Consider the following 20959-nt stretch of genomic DNA (forward strand, 5'->3'; position numbering starts at 1 on the left):
AGGAGCTGCAGAGGAAAAAGTGTCCTAATTTGGGTTTTGCTATTAGGGATGTGTCTTTTGGGGAGCAAACTTTGGGTGAACAATTTCCCTGGCAGGAATTAGAATTGTAGCCTGTCCCAAAATATCCCCAGGGAGTGAATGAAAAATTCATGAGGCGAAATGGAGAAACAAAACTTTTTCCTTGCAAAGGAGCACCCTTTAACATGTTTTTTGCAACATGAATTTGTTAGAGAAGAGCTCTGTTCCTAGGAAAGAGAGGAGGAAGCTTGCAAAAATAGACTAATGGCTTGGATTTGATGTCTTACTGAAGTATTTGCTGCAAAAAGCACCATAGAGAATGTTGCTGTCTCTATGGGAACATCTTATGGCTATATTTAGGAAAATTAAATTAAGCTTATTCTCCTCAGATGAGCAAGGTTTTGCTAAGGCTTTAATTAGAGGTGTGGTGGGTTTTTTGAGTTTGGGGAAAGAGATAGAGGAATTTCTTCTACCTTTGGGTTTGGTGAACCTCTTGTCTTATACTTTTCAAGTCAAAAAAAGAACTAAAACTGTCACCTGTGTTTGAGTGAACCTGTTTGTGGCAGGAGGCAGGAAAAAGGTTAATTTCACAACTTCAGGTCATGAATTTGAACACGGATGGGGAAAAAAACCCTCTTAAAACCTTTATAAATATTTATTTATTAAAATGAAAAAGCTTGATAAGGAAGTGAGCTGATTACAAATGTGGTGTCCAGCAGTATTCTTGAGGTTTGGGTCTCTCCTGGCCTCGAAAAATTAATGGTTGGGTACCAGCTGTGTGACAGGTGGGTAGCTTGGTGTTCTACACACTGTGGTGCCTGTGGAGCACAGAAAAAGGGCCTTTTACAGCTTTTCAGTAACTTCATACTGATTTCATGGCATGACTTCTTAAGGAGGAGGCAGCCTTGGGCTACAGAGTCCCTGTGTGTGTCTGTGCCACGTGCAGACGTCCGTCTGTCTGTCCATTCATGGGTAATAAGAAAACACTCTCCCAAAGGGCTTTTCTGTAGCTTGTTTATCACTTTTTTGTTCAATCAGCATTGGTTCAGAGACTGTTTTTTATATTATCATTATTAATGCTGTTAAACCAGCTTTGAATGTGATTTGTAGTGACCCTTCCCCTGTACTCAGCACTGGTGAGGCCACACCTTGAGTGTTGTGTTCAGTTCTGGCCCCCTCAGTTCAGGAAAGATATTGAGGGGCTGGAGCGGGGCCAGAGAAGAGCAACGAGGCTGGAGAAGGGACTGGAGCACAAGTGCTGTGGGGAGAGGCTGAGGGAGCTGGGGGTGTTTAGCCTAGAGAAGAGGAGGCTCAGGGGTGACCTTATCACTCTCTACAACTCCCTGAAAGGATGTAGCCAGGTGGGGATTGGTCTCTTCTCTCAGGAAACCAACAGTAGGACAAGAGGGCAGGGGCTTAAGCTCTGCCAGGAAAGGTTTAGGTTGGATATCAGGAAGAAGTTCTTTACAGAGAGAGTGCTCAGGTATTGGAATGGGCTGCCCAGGGAGGTGGATTCTCCAACCCTGGAGGTTTTTAAGGTGAGACTGGTCGTGGCACTGAGTGCCATGATCTGGTAATCAAAGTGGGATTGGATTAAGGGTTGGACTTGATGATCTCAGAGGTCTCTTCCAACCCAACTGATTCTATGATTCTATGAATTGCATTAGTGATGGGGCAGACAGTTGAGTGCTCTGGTTGTGTGTTGGCTCCAGGTGCCGCCTGTTGCTCACCCGTATCCACCTTTCCCGAGTTGGAGCTGCTCAGGATCAATCGAGTTGTTCTCTTGTGCCTTTCCCACCGTGTCCCACGTCAGCACAACCCGAGGCAGAGCCGAGCGGATGCTGTACATATTTCTGCTCTATAAACACACACTTGTTTACATTTGCCTCCTTGCAATCCTGACTCGGATCCTCTCCTGCTGCCAGAGGGGATCAGCCGGGACTAACAAATGTGGAGATCAGGCCATTTTGACCCCGTGTGCTGCTGCTGTTTCCATTTGTTTGTTTCTCCCTCGCCTTCCCTCCCAAGTGTTTAACAAATTGTTATTAAATGTCTTCCAGAATTTTTTTTAAAGAGCCCAACTTTGGAGCGATTCGAAGGAGTTGGGATACTCAAACATCTGATCTGGTCTCTGTGTGTTACTTTGTGGTTGAAGACAAACTTAGTGCTGAGTCAAACAGAAATAAAGCAACCCCCTTTTGTGCAAATAGGTGTTTTCTGCTGTGCTAAAATCAGTTCTGATTGACTCCTACAACTTGATTGTAAGCTGCTAATAATATTTGGCAAAATTTTCCTAAAATAAACACTCTGCAATGTGGAACCTCAGCACTGCAGATCTTGCAGCTTTAAACTCCCAGGTCTTTGCTGATGCAGCTTCACCAAACCGTGACGTGACACCAACATTGCAAATGCATCGAATTCTTTTTATCAGCAGAAAAGGCTGGGTTGGATTCACAAGCCACATCTGCTGGTGAACTTTGTGCAGTGTATTTTTTTCCCCCCCTCTCTTTTACTAGAAGAAAGGTTTGTTTGTTGGCGGCTGCTCGGGGCGGGACAGGAATGTAATGCATGCACAGACTGCACAGTATTTCCTGTTCAACTGCCCCTCCAAACCTCGGCGCTGGGAAAATCTCCAGATCCAACAGCTCAGTCCTCGCCCAAACAACCAAGAAATGCTGCAGCTTCAGTTTTCTGCAGAAAATATGTTTTTTAAAGGCAGTCTTCACCGTGTGCTACTGCTGTAAATGTGTTGGTGCATGGATGTTGCTTCTCTAGTATTTATAGATGTGGATGAGACAAAGGATTGAGCATCCTGAAGCACCACAGGGACAGGGGGATGGCTCCATAATGTCACTGTGAGAAGTTATGTTTATTTTGTATCACAATACATCTCCACAGCATTGCCTACATACCAGTCAGCTTGGTTTACCACCCAGTTAAAAACCATAGCAATCTCGTGGCACTGGAGCTGCTTTTTCATTATTTGCTGTATTTTACTTTGCTCTTAAACTGGTTTGAAGCATCTCTTTTGCATTGCATGAGTTTCACTCCAGAAGTGAAATAGTTTGGTTCAGAAACAAACAAACAAAACCCAAAAAACCAAAAACAAAGAAACCAACCAACAACAACAACAAAAAAAACAAAAAACAAACAAACAAACAAAAAACAAAACAAAAACAAAAACCCAAACAAAACTTGGAGTTTGATCACTTCTGCCAGTCAGCACCAAACTCCAGTACTGTGACCTGGCCTTATGTGTGGTGTGAAAGTGAGATGAGGGGGTGTTTTTTCTATTTTTTAATCTTCTTTCCCCCCCCACTAGTAGCTCTGGTCCTTTGTACATATTTCAGACTATCAGCTAATGGAAGGATAGGGCATAGCTAGTTATTTTATTTATTTTAATTTTTTAAGCAGATATATATTTTGAGAATTTTTATCCGTAGGCTCCTGTGGAACCAAGTGCTGTGGCTCTTCACAAAAAAAAAAAAAGGGGGCAAATAGTAGGAAAAGATGTGACTGTGAACTGCATGTATATACATATATGTGTGCATATATACACAGTAAAAATGTTATATATCCTCACAGAACCTTTTTTAGTGTGTTCAGCAGCTACTTGGCCCTGTATGAAAAGGCAGTGAGTGTGCATGGGTCAGCCTCCAAGACCAGGACACATCTGTCCTGGATGCTATCACAGGATGGGCTGGGTGGATGGATGCCAGGGCAGGAAAGGTACCAAACACGGTTTGTATTCTTCTCTAACTCCAAGGAGAAAACAGGCAAGGCTGGATGGACACATTCAGCTCCACTTTAAGCACTATCCAGCTGTTTATGTAGAAGGCAAAGACACAGCAGCTACCTGGCTCATGTTGCTGGAGGAGTTACTGGAGATGGACATCTCCCAACTTCTCCTTTGTATTCTCATCCATCTTCTCTCCCTGGCTGTCCCAGTGGCAGGCACAAAAATGAAAGTGTTTTGTGTTAATTAGTTCCTTCCTGGGTCATGGGAGGCCTTCTGAGTCCTTTGGAAATAGAGATCTACGTGTGCTGCTTCTCAAAACTGGAAGTGGTCTCAGTGCAGCCCTGTCAGCCTGTCAAGCACTGGAGCAGGAGGGGAGGCAGACAAAATCTGCACTGTTTAATTGGAGCTTGAAGGTGTTTCACTCAGAACGTAGTTCAGCAGGTTAATTGGGTTGTTAAAACATATTTAACTCTCCAGCTTCATTAGGAAATGTGTGTGCCCCTGAAGCAGCGGATCTGCCTTCAGTCTTTGGGCTGAATAACTCCAAGAGTTGGGCTCTGACAGATGCATTTCTTTTAACGTGGTCTTTCCTGTTAGCAGCCCTCCTAACTTTCTGAATAGTGCAAGGGGTGTTTAAATCATGGCTTTTATGAGAAGCTGACACATGTGAAGGTTATACTATCATATATACATGTCCAACCAAACCGCAGTGTGCAGACTGAAGTGTAGCAACAGCTTTAAGGTTTTGGAATTTGCCTTGAGATCTGTGAGGGTTTTGTGCTGTTTTGAGCCTTTTCATGGTTTCTTATCCCTCCTTGTCAGTTAAGAGGCTTCTGTGTACAGACAGTCGCTGTTTTTAACATCTACTGGCTGCATTTCATGGGGCATCACAGCCTGTACAGAGACAGCAGTGCTGAGTTCCCAGTCGTATCTTTAAAAAGTGCCTTTAGAATTTCACTGCTTTTGATCCTTAAAATATGAGCATCCAATAACCAATGGCAGGTATTTAATCCACCTAGATCTGAGGAGTGTAATAAATAATTTACGTAGGGCAAAAGAAGGTTTTTTAGCTTTAAGCTGCTACAGCAGAAATGTTTTCGCTGCGTTGTTTGCCTGGGTAGAAGTGTTTTTAGTTTCTACATCTTCAGCTGTCTTGAGTGAACACCCATCCTGAAGATTTTTGTCCTAGGTACTAAGTGAAATTATATTTTTGTGGGACTTTTGGAGCTATGGAAAGCAAACTGTAGTATTCTGATGCCCTGTAGATAACTTTTCTTTGAATGGGATAAGCTGTTCTTGTGGATCTATTTCATCTTAGCATACAAGTGCAACTTCCAAGCTTGTTTTCCAAAACAGCGTGGAATGGGTTAATGAGAGTAATATTCAGATTTTCCTAAAAGTTCCTAAATCATACTGACATTTTTTCAGCTCCAAGCCCAGTGTCCTATAGAAATAGTCTCAAAAATAAAAGCAAGTTACTTGGTTATTTCTCCCCGGTGTCCCCACCTGTCTTACACATTTAAGCTTTTTTTTCTTACCTATAAGTATGTGATCAGCTCCACCCAGAGCAAACAACTAATGTAGTGCCTGGGAAAGGGGTTGGTGGAGATTTGGAAGGATTTGTATTTCACTGAACTGGTCTGGGATTCTTCCCTTCAAAGTAACCATCTCAGTGGAAAAACCAAAACCTTGCATTTATTTAATTATGCTGTTGAGGGTGGAAAGGTTGCCAGCTTCAGTTGAAATTAAGATAATTCTGGGGTATATCATGCTGAATTTAAGCCCAACAATTTGCTTGGGCTGTGCATGTTTGAAGGTTAAACTAGTTGTGTGTGGTTGTTTCAGGTGTGTGACAGTGCTGTTATTGATGTATTTTCTGCAAAGAAGGTTAAACCTTTCAATGATAAACTGCAAATGGCATTTAAAACCAAAGTTATGTGGGCATCACATGCAGATTTGGCACCAAGTATTGTAAAACATTTTCTGTCCTGGCCAGTACATCAGAGAAACAAGAGCTGTATAACCAAGTTAATGGTTTTCTACTTAACTGTTTTTCTCTTGAGACATGTAGAATATAAAATTTTACTTCTCTAATAACATCAGATATGGGCTCTTAAGAAGTTTGAGAAATGAGGCATTTCTAATCATGTATAGATTTCAAAACTGCTTTCTTTGAAGAAAGGCTTTGTTTAATACCACTTAACTCTTACTCTCCTCTTTCCATCCTATGGTAAAAACAAACTTGTTAGCAGAGCTCACCCTACCCAGATGTTCATTTTGTCACATTTAGCAAGTTTATCTGTAAGTGGAAAGTCTCTTCATTACCCAGATTATATTATTTGGGAGAGCTGGATGTTGCATTCATTTAATTAGGAAAAAACTCAGCAGTAATTAGCTCACTCATTAGATGCACAGGGATGGGCTGGAGCCTTCCAGTTGTCCCGTGGTGCTTCCTGCAGCAGTGAGGGGTTGCTTGTACCTGGTTTAAAATGTCACACCACTACAGCAAAATTTGATGGGAGAAGCCCTGAACCAAACCTTATTAGAATACAGAATGTGAGGAAAAAAGTTTTCCTTTGCTGTGTAGCTTGTGCTGCTGCTGGACCTGCCCTGGTGGGAGAGCAGCAGCACAGCCCTCCTGCCTCCAAAGGATGGTTTGTGCAACAGGACTTTGAGGGAGATGCTGGAGATCACTCTGTTCCCATGCTCTGGTGTTCATTTCTATTCTAACATTTGCCTGTAATGTATAGAACTTCTTGTGGGGTTTTTCTGTCTTTGGATTCCAGAAGCTTCCAGGGAATCCAGGAATTAACATACCCACAAGCAGTGGGTAGCAAATGGGTTATGATCAGTGTGGTTTGTCTGTAGAAATTACACCTGAAAATTACAGGTGAGACCCCCATGCTTGTAAATTAGGGGAAATCTGTGCTCTTTTTTCCTGACCCTGGCTGCAGGTAAATTTTTACAAGAAAGGCTGAGGGACCTGTGGTTGTTTAGCCTGGAGAAGAGGAGGCTCAGGGGAGACCTCATCACTCTCTACAACTCCCTGAAAGGATGTTGTAGCCAGGTGGGGATTGGTCTTTTCTCTCAGGCAACCAACAGTAGGACAAGAGGGGCTTAAGCTCTGCCAGGGAAGGTTTAGGTTGGATATCAGGAAGAAGTTCCTTACAGAGAGAGTGCTCAGGCATTGGAATGGGCTGCCCAGGGAGGGTGTGGATTCTCCGACTCTGGAGGTTTTTAAGGGGAGACTGGACTCAGTGCCACGATCAAGTAATGAAAGTGGGATTGGATTAAGGGTTGGACTTGATGATCTCAGAGGTCTCTTCCAACCCAACTGATTCTATGATTCAGATAACTTGACAAAAGTGCTCCACTGAAGGCTCTTGCAGACCTCCAGGAGATCCCTGGGGAAGGAATTACACAGGGATCTGTGCAGTCTCCTCTTCAGTGGGACCTTAAACAATATGGAAAAGGAAATAAGGGACAGAATTTGTAAGGAAGAGAGTTGAGTATTTTCACCTTTATATAGATGTATGTGCATATATGTACACCTGTATATAGATGTAAAACTGAACTGAAAAGTTGTAGGAAGGCAGCTTGATTTTGAATGACTGGCCTTTAAAATAAATGGAATTAAGTGTAGATATATGTGACATTTTCTGCATGGGAAGAGGTAGGAATTCTTGATTTGCATTTGCAGTGATGCCTGAAATACCCACTAATGAAGAGATCTTGATGTTATAATCAGATCTGAAAAATCACATTAGCCCAATGCTCACTTGTTGTAAAACTCAAATAAGGGTATTAGGAATGACTAGAAAAGTAAGAGAACAAAGCATTGTGTGGGTGTATAAATTAATGGTGCTCTCCCTTCTTTCATCTTGCATATTTTGTGTGGTTCTAGTCCCTCTCTTCCTGCTCAAAAAGGTGAATTAGAGGCTGTAGACAGGTAAGAAACAAGGAGGGGCAGAGTTAGGAAGCAGCAGAACTCGTGTCTAAACTGAGGATCTTCCTGCCTTGGGAGGCTTTGGGCACTAAAAGTCAGTGCAAGTTCAAAATGTGATAGGACAAAGGCATGGAAGAGGAATTTGTTGTGGACTGCTCCAGAAATTCAAGTTGTAACTTCCAAAAGATGGGGGGGAAGAAAATGCCCCCCAAATTCCATATGCTGGATCCTGCTCAGGTTTGGCTGGTTCAGTTTACCCTTCCAGTATCATTACTACCTGGTGTTAACCATAAGCTTTTAAGGAATGCCAGGATTTGTCCTCTGCAATTTTTTCTTTTTAAAATTTGCTGGCACATCCAGAATGCCTAAATTTATGATAGTGATTCAACATGAATTCTTCTTTTCAGCTTTGTGGTTGTTATATTTGCACTGTCACTGCTTTAAGAAAAGCAAATCCAGCAAGCAGCACATGGATTGCAGGTGGTTCAGTGTAACTAAGGAAGGAGAAAATATTTTCCATGATGCACAACACTGTCATAGTTGCTAAAAATGAGATATGGTGCAGATTTTTTTCTACATCTGTTAATACCTGTGTGTGTTCACAGCATGTAAAGCCACTGGAGATCTTCAGTTCCTTACTACAACCAAAATTTATTGCTTATTAAGTCACATTAAAGCTTCTCTAATACATTATTTTTAAAGAATATCTCTTTAAAATAACATGTAAATTAGTGGAAAGACCTATTTAAAACACCACTGTGTTATGAATGACAAAATTGTCAAAACTAAAACCGACAAGAAGGATTATTTTTCCCAGGACAAATATTTCAGTAAGTGAAAGGGAGTGGCCAGATTTAAAATGTATGATTTGATCCAAGTGTTGTTAGAAGGTTAGGATGGATCAGTATTTTTTTTCTGATGTTTTTGAATGTTTATTTAGACAATTTACTATGCCTAGTAAAAAATATACAAATATTAGCTCTGAAACAGTTGTGGTGTTCCCATTGATCTGTTGTGCAGCTGAGGCTGTGAGTTAGAAATTTAAACACTCTGCTGTAATTTCTACCTGCATTCAAATGGCATTATTGGCTCTCATATTCTTAAGTAGAGGCTGAAAACAAAATAGAAATTATTAGGAAGGTTTCCATGGCACGAGCTGCAGGGAACAGGACACGCAGCTTTGTTCTTCCCGTTCTAATTTCAGCATATTTCAATTTTTAATGTGGAAGAGGAGTTCTCCTCGCCTGGATTATATTGCAACCAACTTGCTTGTGCTTGCAATACCAATTTTCTTGAGTACTGTTTCAAAAAAGTCCTTCCCAGCTGCCCAGGCATTCTTTGGGGATTTCTGAGCCCATGTTGTTGCAAACAGAATGTGACATTCTGAGAATAATGACTCTTCTGCTGTGACTTGTCCCACCATGGCCAGAGGTCTGTGTGTGTTTGCTCTTTGACTGGAGTATTGATAAGCACTGTTAGGTTGGTTTGGGTTTACAAATACCTTTTAAACTTCCTTGAGCTCACAGACAAACACAAATCTGTGCACAATTCTGACTTGATTCTGTTACCTGAGCACGTTTTGAATGGTGACAGTCTATAAAACCCATTTAGTTTTTGGTGCTGGTACACTTTGCTCTTAATAGCAATTAATAGCTGAAGCTGAGCATGGCTCATTGCCTTAAGGCTGAAAACTAGTTTGGCAAAGATGAAAATCATAGAATCCTAGAATGGTTTGGGTCGGAAGGGACCTTAAAGACAATCTGGCTCCAACCCCCTGCCATGGGCAAGGACACCTTCCACCAGCCTGGGTTGCTCCAAGCCCCATCCAGCCTGGCTTTGGACACTTCCAGGGATGGGGCAGCCACAGCTTATCTGGGCAACCTGTGCCAGGGCCTGCCCATCCTCACAGGGAAGAATTTCTTCCTAATATCTCATCTAAATATCTGATATTTCAATATAAAATTGTCCCCCCTTGTCCTATCACTGTCTGTGTAAAAGGTTGTTCTCCCACTTTTTTGTAAGCCCCCGTTACATACTGAAAGGCCACAAATACAGACCATATGGAGATCAGAATATTACTGTTGGACACCTTGCAGGTGCTTGGAGAGGTAGAAATATTGAGGTCTAAGTTATGCTGGGTTTACAGAAAACCAGAAGATTTAGTTTCTATTTTCAGCGAGTACTTGAAAGGTCACTCAAAATATGCACCAAGAGGCTTTCTTGTCAGAGCACACCTGTGAACCTGCACACCTTCAGAGCACAGTGGAATCCCCCAGGTCTTCTGGGAGATCAGTCCCATTCCACACACACCCCTCTCCTTCCGCTGAAATTTTCTTAAAGTGTTAATAATTCTATTATTTGTGTTTCTGTTGCCTATTTCCTGGATGCACTTGATGTATTTGTACATTCAGGTGGATGTGGCAGCCCCCTGATACTCTGAGAGGGGAGGAAAGATGGAGAATTACATATTGATGTGTGTGATGGGACTCAATGAGAATTTCCCTCACCCTCTAACCTTGGGATGGGGAAGTATTTGATTTCCTGCCCAGCACAGGGAAGAAATACTTGTAGATAGGTAATACCTGGAAGTATAACAATAAATCATTATAATATTTGGTGATCAAGTATTACTTAAAATATTCTACAACTTTTCTCCAACTCTTCTATATTACTCTATTTAATGTGTTTTTAACTGTTTGAAACTTAGGGGAATCCTTATATGACTTATGTGCATTTCTTTCCTCCAAACTGCTTTTTATCTGCAGTTTTCAGTTTTTAAAAATGCTGCACTTGCTTTCAATGAGCTGTGTGTAATTTTTTACCACTTTAGTATTTTTTTTATCCTGGTGGACCAATAAGCAAGTTGAAAAGCAAGGTCAGGACTCCACTTTATGTAGTAACACCCTCTGCAGCCAGTGGTGCAGTTCCCAGCATTGCCTCTGTGTTGTGTCTCTTGTCCTCCAGCAACACTGTCAAACAGTAACAGAGGAAACTCAGAGACATCTCAGAGGTTTTCCTGACCCTTGCAGGAGTTTTAAATGTGCCACACATGGTGGTGTATTTGGCTGGAAGCTATGCCCAGGCATAAGTAGGTGTTCAAGGCATCTCTTCTTATTTAGATCTTCTGCTTCCTCAGTCCAGAGAGACTTTCTGACAGCAAGTTGTGTGTAATTGCAGTATCTGCTTTGGATATTACTTGGAAAACTCTCAATGTATTGTCTCAGAATGATCCAGGTTGGTTAGAACTGGGCTAACATCACCATATGAGTCTAACAAGGGAAAAAATGTGTTCCTTTAGCTGGAAGGGGGTCTCAGTATGATGGAGAATCTCTGCAAGGTTATCTTAAGAGTTTTTAAAGACTTGTGAGTATAATACACATCTTAATTTGAGTTGTTGTGGTCTGGAAAACCAAGTCTGTACCACATGAATTTAATTTTTTTGCCTTTTTTCCCCCCAGTGTCCCAATGTAATATCAGCTTGAAGAAGCAGAGGAGTCGAAGTATCTTTAGCACCTTATTCTGCTGCTTTCGTGACTACAATGTCGAACCACCATCCACCAACAGCACCAGTGCTCTGCCTCCTTTGGTGGAGGAGAATGGAGGACTTCAGAAGGTCAGGATTTGATCTTAATTTTACTGTCATACGGATCTTTTGTAACCAAGGTTTAACTCTGCACTTCCAAAGGTTTGTCTTAATTGTTCTCCATGAGGGAAACCTGTTGTGAGTTACAGAAAAAAATCCCTGGTTTGCTGGTGAATTGCTAATAGTCTCTTCAGCTGTAGTTTAAAACTAGTATTTCCACAGGGAATGTTGGCACTGTTTATTTTATAAAAAACCAACATTAATAACCTGACTTAAGACACTAAAAATAATAGACTTCTCATAAAATTTCAGCTTCTCAGTTGTCTCTAGCTTTGGTTCCCTTTCCTGAATACAAGAAGGTTAAAATGTGGCCACTAGAGCATAGTGGAACCTTCAGTTGAACCTTTTAAATATAACTTAAAACGGTTCTTATGACAGAAAACCAAATCAATAAGGAGGAGAGCCATTATTTGGACCTTCTTTGCTAAACAGTTCACTTACATTTAATAATGCTGAGTCCAGAAATACCAGCATTTAGCTATTTTTCCAGGTTTTAAGTTTGGTTTACCCAACAAATCAGATTAATTGATAGAAATTTTAGCACTTCAAAGCATCCCTGTAACAGCAACACGTTACTTTCATTGAATTCTAGTAATTATATTCTATGATTCTATGATTCTTAAAATCACAATACTAATGACTTTATATGTGGTTTTTAAATCTGATAACACTGAGAGTGTGTTATGAACTGAAGATTTTCAGCTCAATATGGCAAATATAGGAATACCATCTTTCCATACAGTTTTCCAGGACTTTGAAATTGCAGATATATGTTTATCCATAATAGCAGAAATGGAGATGTTTCTGTCTTTCTGCTTTTCACGTAATTTTTCATGTCTGATCCAGCTGATTCCTTACCTGCCTTGTCCAGTTCATTTTATTCTGGTGTGAATTTAACTTGGTTATGTTTGAATTGTGAAAAGCTCAGGAGAAAGAGCAGAGGAGCTGCCTGGGGAAAGCAGATTAAAGTGCTGGGGACTGAGAGTACGTGTAGAGGTAAAGTCTGAGCTGTACCAGTTTGTGCTGGAACTGCTCACACAGGGCTGAAGTGCACTGAAAATTCTGCCAGGAGGAGGAATTGTACATGTATTTTTAGAGTTCTTCTGCTAGCCAGGGTACATTCTGACTGAAAGGAGGGAAATCCAGCCTGGATGTGCTGAAGGGAAAGCTGAGTAGTGTGTAGCATGTACACAGACATTCATCTGAGGAACAAGAGGAATGGGAAACTATTAAATTTCCCTTTCCACTATGCTGGGGAATGGAAAATATGCAGAAGTGAGGCTACTGGCAAAACTACAGCTGAGAGAAAATGGGAGCTCATTAGAAAGAAACACATAAAGGTTTTTTTTGCTATAGAAAACATGAGTTAACGTGGTCTGTAGTTTCCAGATTGCATTTTGTAAAACATTTAACTACTTTCTAAATAAATCTTTTGCCTTGAGTGAGTGAGTGATTGCTTGTGTGTTCACACAAGTTTCCATCCTCCCTCTGCTGCCTCAGTGAGCAGTTTTGGAGTTGTGCAATACTTGTACACAAGACCAAGACACAAATCAAAGCATTTGCAGAATTACGAGATCAAAATACGTTGAAGAGAGTTTAATTAAAGAGTGTGTTTTCTTTAATTGAATGAAAGGCACTCAGATACTTAGATCTCTGCAGAAGAAATCAAGTATAGCTGAACTTTCAGGTGGTTCTTGAGTGCAAATAAATCTATGACATTACTATTTTAAATGCACTATTAAAGACTGATAAGCTTTGTATGTGTTTTTATGTGCTGTTTTTATTGAAAGCCAACACTGTGTAAGTAGGAAACTCTTTGGATATGTCTGAATATTGTTGCACCGTCAGGCTGGTGCTTTTGGCCACGAGAGCTGTTTCAGAACTGTGCAGGCTGCTTGAGTTTGATGGAGTTACACTGAGCATCTTGTCTAGATTGAGAAATAGGTAATGGGGGAAAGTACATGCAAGAGTGGGCCTCAGTTTCTAAACTGGTGAAATGAAATGTCCAGGAATGACAAAACTACCTGTTTTAGGAAAGAAAATCAAGGCTGACAACACACAGCTTAAGTCCCTCTGCTGTTTCATTACAACGTTTTTTTGCATTATTCTCACTACCAGATTAGAATAGTTTAAATTCTGATGAGCTGCTGCTCAAATGGTCTGTTACTTACATCTGCTATCTCTTTTATATGTTCTATTAATTATTTATCACATCACAATTCAAATCTGGCCATGGCCCAGTCAGTTCATGTGTTGTGACCCTTTCCTTCAAAAATGGACAAAGGGAATTGCACAGTAATGTTAAAGAGTTGCCACTAGCAACAAGTATAAAAAGGCTTGGATGTACTTTCCTTCTCTCTTACTGTTCAGGGGAGTTGTTACAGGAAAACTGGTGATAAAGACTTCAGAGGAAAGGAAAGAATGGGGAAAACTTCTGCTGGTTTCACAGGAATTCAGTGTTTTATTTTGTGTTGCTTCTGACATACTCTTGAAGCTGAAGTTGATGTGCCTTCCCTTTAATTAGGAATCTTGATTCTTTAAATGCTGACCTGTTCAAAAGGGAGAGAGTATTTTACAAAGTAATTGAAAACACAGTTCTGAAAATTTGTTTAGAGTAATTGCATTGCGTGACTTAATTTTTATTTGACTGTATTAGAAAAAATGAAATCAGTGCTTCATGATGTGACTTGATGATGCTTGACACGTCAAGTGTCATGTCACTTCTTCACAGGATTGGAAGAAACACCAAATTGAGCATGGTTTTGAATAAACAATTTTTTTCAGCACTGACTTCTGTTCTCTTAGGGGAAAAAAAAGCCCAAAAACTTCTTTAAAGTATTGAGTTCACTTTTAAACCTTCTCCTCACAGAGCAGCTGCTTGTCCAAGTGTGACTCTAATACTGGTAATGAATGGTCCATTCTGTCTCTAAAGTTTCAATACAACATTTTTTTCTATAACAACTTGTATTTACTGAAACTGTGATTTGTTTCTTTATCTTAAAATGCACCAGCTATTTAGCACAGCATGAAGATATATTGTCAGATATCGTGATACCTGTGACAGTGGGTATATCAGCCTGCCTGCAGCTCGGATGCTGAGCCAGATGTGTCATGGGGAGCACACAATGTTCAGCCTCATTAAATCCTTGGTCATTTTTCCCTGCCTCCTCAGCACCAGGCAGCTCCCCAGCACCTGCCAGACACATTTTTTTCTTTAGGGGGCAGAGTGTTGGGAGAGGGAATTGTTGGTTTAGTTTCCAATTAGTAGCTTGACTCACTTGGTGCATTTTCTGGGGGCACTTCTGGCTGTAAGTTTTTGTCTTTTGGGTAAGTTTGTCATCTGAATTTTGAGGTGTTTGCAGATAACAGATTTCATTCACTCAGGTTTCAAGGAGAGAGATCCAGATAGGGAAAGGTGAGAAAAGCTCGATGCAAAAGAGCTTTTTGTTCCCTTTGCTCTCAGCCATGGTGGGTGAGGCAGCTCTAACAGGTCTATCGGCACTTTGCCATTTCACTCTCAACCCACTTCTACTGGAGTCGTCGCTGCCTTTGTTTCACTGTGAGATCCAAACCAGGCAGATGGCTCATGTTAACGAGATGGAGCATGAATGAGGAAAGTTTTTTTTATACTTGCTGGATTAGAGGAGAAGGTCGATCCACACTCAACAGGGAAGAAGACAGAATTAGAAGGAGGTTTATTCTGGGGGCAGCAGCTGCCCCTCCTGCTTTGCCTGTACCTGAAATCCCCCCTCACCCATCCTACTGACTCCAAAAGTCAGGGCTCCTTCTCCCCACTGCTTTTTGCTGCACCATCATCTCCAAGGTGATGCTCAAAAGCAGTTTTGATGACCTGTGGTCGTGTCTCCAACTCTTGTCTGCTTCAGAGATCTCTTATTTTTAACACAGTGCAGGAAGAAGTATCTTCTCTATCTCACATGAAGATAGTCCAGCAAAATGAGAGAAACAGCTTGTAGGGAGCATGTTCTTGAGGTCAAAGTAGTGTCTCCTTCAACCAAGAGACCCTGAGCAGCAGCACGAGCGCGGGCTCTGAGGAGGCCATTAATGACATGAATTCTGAACAGATTTGGAAACCACTCTCACTCTCCAGTGTGGAAGAAGATAATTGAGATTAATGTAGATCATATGACTTTTTCTCCTGCTTAACCTTTGCTGGTCAGAGCAAGAAAATTCCTGATGTTTGGTTCTGTTGGCCAACATCAACCTGTAGTATGGAGGGTCTATTTAGAAAACAAAACCCCCTCTGCTTAGATGTGTTTGGTTCCTCCCTCACTGCCTACTAATTCTGAGCTCCTTTGCCTCTCAGAAAGTCCTCTATATAAAGAGGCAAAGCTTGATGTTCCAAGTCAAAGAGTCAAATAATATCTATATTACTGTTTATAAAGACCATGTCATGGTCTAGAATAAGCTTTGTGTTAAAGAAATGAATATGATAAATTTTGATCAGCTCCTTCTCTGAAATGAAACAGCTCCTTATCTTTGGATACAGCCTGTTACAAAAAAGGCAAAATAATGTCACTGTCACTTGCTGCTCATTGATCCCATACAAGACTATGGACAGCACCAGTGAACAATGTGGCACTGGAAATGTTGTGTCTCTAAACCAAAATTACGTAGCTAAGGGAAAAGAAAGGATTTATCATTTCATCTGTATATACTGTGCTATGGGAAAAAACCCTCCTGATTTCAATGGCTGGACAAATCACTTCCTGGGTTGTCTTAGCAATACAATAGGGAAATTTTGGCATTCTAGGAACAGCTTTGCCCTGTTACCAACATCAGGAGCTCATGGAAAGCCTTCAACAAATGCGGTCATCCGTCATCTCTTTCAAACGATCCCGGCCTGACCTATTTCCCTTCCTGTTCCAAGGCATTAGGAAATGAGGCAGGACACTTTTAAAAAGTTTCCCAGAGCAGGCTTGCTTTGCCTATTTGTGAGCACTCACAATTTCCCAGAGACTCCTGCAATTATCTTCCTGCTTATTTTTACTCTCCTCATCATTACCATGTTGATTTTTGCAGAGGTACTTTTAGGGTTCCTCTTAGGAAATTTACTTGGGTTTTGCCTTTTTTATTTAGGAAATTCTGTGAGAAAAATAAAGCAAACAATAATTCAAGTCCTTTAGCAACTTTGGTTCCAGATTCCCATGGAAGTCAGTTCCACTAACAGAACATTAGCATACTGAATTATAATTTTTTTTCTTATTTTGATTACCCTGAGGAAAGCTGGGATTTTTGCCAATTTGTGTGTTTGTTTTTCTAGAAATCGAGTACTTTTTACTAAGGCAGAATTTCTGATAGTTCATAGTAGCTGCAGCTCTCAAGTTGCATTTTCAATTTCTCGGAATTTTGGTCAAGCTTCTGTAAAAGTTTCTGTTGTTTCAGCATTAAAAAAGAGGACTTTAAAAATTATACTGAATTACTTCTGTCTATCAGTGATGTGTCAACACTGAAAACGAGTAAGCACAAGACTTCTTCAGCTGGAAAAGGCTGTTCTGGTGTTGTAAACACCCCTGGCTGGAAGGCAGAGCCTGTGTTGTCCAAGTATTCAAGAATTAAATCATCCACCTAAGCAATAACTGTGCGAGAAGGATCAGCTTCCCTTTTTTTGTGCTGTGCCTGCCAGAAAACAAATCCTTGTCCCCATTTCCAGAACCTCTTCCATATTTCAGTTGGTGCCCCTTTGGCCATCCTTTCTCCATGTTGGAGCTGTCCCAGGACCCAGCATGAGAAGGAAAGGTCAAGTTGTCCAAGACTTTTCTTGCCTTCTCCCAAGTACAGTACGAAAGTGAGACCATGGGAAGAGCTCTGATACTGTTGCCTCTTTCTGGGTGAAGAGATTTCCTGGTTTTGTTTGTCATCATTTTGCTGTTCCCTAAGCAAAAATGCTGGTTTTTTTCTGAGTCAGTTGTCTCAGGTGAAGTTCAAGGAGTGGGTTTCTGCCCTGCTACCAAGCTCTGGCTCAGCCTCTTGTTGCTGCAGTGACAAATATACCCATTAGTAGCAATTAAAGCTGAAAAAGTTACAGTAAATACAGTTACCTTCTTAATATCATCTCTTTTTAATCATAGCATGGGTTTTACCAGTCCAGTCTCCTAAAAATCATAAATGCCAATGTACTAACAGATCATTCCAGCAACTAAAATGCAAAATCCTGTTTTTATTTTTTTTACCCTGGTTTCCTGAATACTTTGAACTTTTGGTTTAAAATGTTTTGAGTGCTACATTTACTGCTCCAGACCTTTGTTCTACCCTTTAAAAGCCATTACCCTTACAGTGATTTTTTTTTCTTTTTTCCCCAGGGTGACCAGATGCAGGTCATGCCTATACCAAGTGTATGTATTTTTATCCCTTTTTCTTTTAATAATTTTCATAACTTTTGCTTTGGTTCATCTTATGTTGCAGCCTAACAGGTCTGTTTTGTGTTGCATGTTAACAAAAGGATTTTATGTTCTGTCTGTGATGTTGTTTGCTCAGAGATGAATTGAACTGCACGTGTTCCACAGGGACTAAAAGAAGAGTTTGGGTTTTATGTGGATTTCATCTGAATTTGATAATTTTGGAAATGCTTGAAGTAGTCTGAAAGCTGAAGTTTCTTACTTTAATAGAGGCAAAAGGTGACTCATCATCACTATGTGAGACAGTTACAAACCCCTTTTCCTCTCATTTCCCCCTATATTCCTGTTGAAAGGAAGAGTTGGAAACTACATCATTTATTTGAAACAAGTCACTTTAGGAAAACAGAGTACAGTGACTAGAGCTGCATTACTGCCCTTGCTTGAGATGATGCTTTTGGTATCAGCTGATGTTTTATGGGCCTTCATATTTCTGTTTATCTTCCCTGGATTAAACTTGGAATGCTGTTGGCATGTGAATTATTTTTCAAAGCTAAATAAAAGGAAGGAAGGAAAAAAAGGAAGTTCTTCAAACTAAAGCTTTTCATTTAATTACTTTTAACCATTTTTGGTCAAAAAGCTACTCTTTTTTTACTCTTTCATGAGGATGAAGGCTTTGTAGGGCTGAAAATCCTTTTTTTTTTGGCTCCTTTGCTGTTTATAATACTTTATTATTCAGAGTTTTCCAGAAAGTAGCTGTGCTGATGTGCAGAGTTACTGACACAGCTCTCTTGTTTGAGATATTTGGTAGCCCTTGAAGAACTGGATATTCCCCAAGATACCATTTTTCCCTCTTTCCCTTCCTTCTCACATAGCCCAACATTACAAAACCTGCAGAGCAGCAGTGTCAGATCACTGTGACTGTGCAGATCTTCCCTCTTCCACTAGTTTTCCTTGGATTTAAGAACTGTTGGGAATTACTCTTCATTGCTTACCTTCTGTTTCTAACATGGCTCATGCATGTATTTGTGAATATGAATACATCCATGTGCACATGCATGGAATTTATATATGTGCAAGTTCTGGGAACAGAAAACTTTGGATGGAAGCAAATAGTGATTTCTAAATTAGTTTTCTTTTTATATACCTGCCCAATTCTGTTAGATGACTGTAGTTGCTCTGCTATTAGTTATTTGAACATGAAACATGTTCTGGCTGTGCTGTGACCTGGACTAAAACCTTTGCTAAGAGTGAGTGTAGGTATTAATAAGAATTTAAACAGGACAAAATTTGGAAATGATAAATGAGTGCAGCTCTGACAGGTACAGCAGTGAAATGAGATGCTTTGTTAGAACACTGTCTTTGCAATGTTAAAGCAGTGCTCTGTTAGATTTGGGTACTGGTAGGGAAATGAATCATTCAAGAAGGGATTTTTTTTTTCCTATTTTTTTTTTCCTTAAGCTCAGCTGTAATTTTGCTGACCTATATTCCCAGCACTTTAATATGGCAGCAAAATTAACTTTTCTCTGCAGTCATGGCATAGAGTTCTCAGTGAACAGGTGACTTTAATTAAACACACTCACTGCCCTTCTCTGGTGCCATCTGATGCTCCTTCCAGCAGGACATGGAGTGCTGTCAGGCAACCATCGCCTGCGGGCACTTGGGTGACATTCCCTGTCCAGGATCAGAGTGCCCCTGGCTGTCAGGCAGGAGCCATCCAGCATTAGTGTGTCATCCTCTAAATAAAGGCAGAAGTGAGCTGCACATGGAGAAAGTGGCAGGAAAGAAAATGCAACATTATATTAGAAAAAAACCCCACCTGAAATTAAAGTGTTCACCTGCCAGTCTTACCAGGGCTGTTTGTCCTGAGTGTTGGAGCCCAGAGGGTCACTCTGAGACAACTCTGAGCTGTGTGTTCAAGACCCATTAAGGCAGAAATTCTTGATGCTCTGCTACACAGGGATGAGAACTGGGCTGTTTGAACTGTGTGTCTTTTACAAACCAGGAGAAAAATCTTCCAAACACAGAGTAAGCTTGGTCACAGTTAAGTGGACATTTACCTTTCTGTAGGGCCTGATGCAGATGTCATCACTCCAAGTGTTTAGAAGATCCCTCAGTGATCTGGAAAGAGCTCTGCCCACTCCCCACTCATTAAACTTTCCAGTCACAATATGAGAGTTTTTGGAGCTTTATAATGCCTGTATAAAACCTGGCTGTCTGCTGAGATCACCTGTTTGAAAAGTGCCATTGCTTTGTGTGCGTTTTGCGTTGCTTTTCTATGCATTTACATGTGCAGTGCAGTGAAACAGATCTTCTGCTAATCAGATGTGTCCTGTATTAATTGCATTTAATTTCAAGTTAATTGAGTTAATGTAAATTTCCATTTAGTTACTGATAGAGATAACTGCGAAGGAAGAAACATTCCAGCTTCAAGTCAGGGTCTTCAGAAAATAGTAACAGGATTACTTTGGGGGCTTTTAAAATATGAATTTTAGCCTCTTTGTATCTCATATAATCACACATTTGGGTTGGAAAGAAATTTAAAGCTGATCTAGTTCCAACCCCCAAATCAAAGTAGACCCATAGCAAGGATTTTATTCTTTTGAACAATGAGGTAGGTGGGAATACAGAGCCACACTCACATAACATCTTAAATAGTTGTCCAGTATAAAATCCCACTGTTAAGCAGTGGTACCAGAATTGTCCCTCAGAATCCCTGCAGAAGTTAAATCTCAGCACTGGGATACTGGTTTTTTCTCTTGTCCTCACGTACATTTAGACAGTTCCTTGTTATAACTTACTCTAGAAGAAATTTTGGGAACTGCCTGTTCCGTAACAGGAGCTGGCATCTTCTGGCAGCTGCGTTCTGAGTGGAAATCATTTCTCTTCTGTAAGAGTATTTCTGTGTGTAGCTGCTGGGAGAAGCTGTTGGTTCTGCAGAGTGCAACCCAGAGTGTGAGTTGAAGGGAACATGAACAGTAAATTAGTGTGCTGCACTTAGGCTTGACAACATCACCAGTGTAGGGAAAAAAGGGCTTATTAATTCTGATACTTGTCTCTGTTGGGCCTTCAGGGAAGAGAGCTGTTGATTGTTTTATACAGTAAATTTCTGAAAGATTTGTGTTGACCAGCTGTTTATGCTTCAACCAAAAGTCCTGTTCTCCTGCCACCACCACCCCCTTTTTTTTTTTTTTTCTTAGGGAATATACTATTTCCACGGGACTGAAGCAGTGCAGCAGTCGTTTCACTACAAGGTCTGT

The 20959-nt window shown here is 40.7% G+C and overlaps 1 protein-coding gene across 3 annotated transcripts in view; it reads left to right on the plus strand.

Annotated features, from left to right (window-relative positions):
- Nucleotides 1-20959, plus strand: part of CTDSPL (CTD small phosphatase like) — a 77588-nt gene that overhangs the window by 38065 nt on the left and 18564 nt on the right. Inside the window, exons 2-4 of one of the 3 annotated variants that reach the window (XM_071560669.1) lie at nucleotides 11162-11316; nucleotides 17667-17699; nucleotides 20900-20953. In XM_071560669.1, the coding sequence (XP_071416770.1) occupies nucleotides 11162-11316; nucleotides 17667-17699; nucleotides 20900-20953 (242 nt within the window). The remainder of the gene's footprint in view (nucleotides 1-11161; nucleotides 11317-17666; nucleotides 17700-20899; nucleotides 20954-20959) is intronic. The other 2 variants (XM_071560670.1, XM_071560671.1) reach the window with 2 other exon arrangements.

The sequence above is a fragment of the Pithys albifrons genome, chromosome 7 (assembly GCF_047495875.1).
Source record: "Pithys albifrons albifrons isolate INPA30051 chromosome 7, PitAlb_v1, whole genome shotgun sequence".
Classification (NCBI taxonomy): Eukaryota; Metazoa; Chordata; class Aves; order Passeriformes; family Thamnophilidae; genus Pithys; species Pithys albifrons.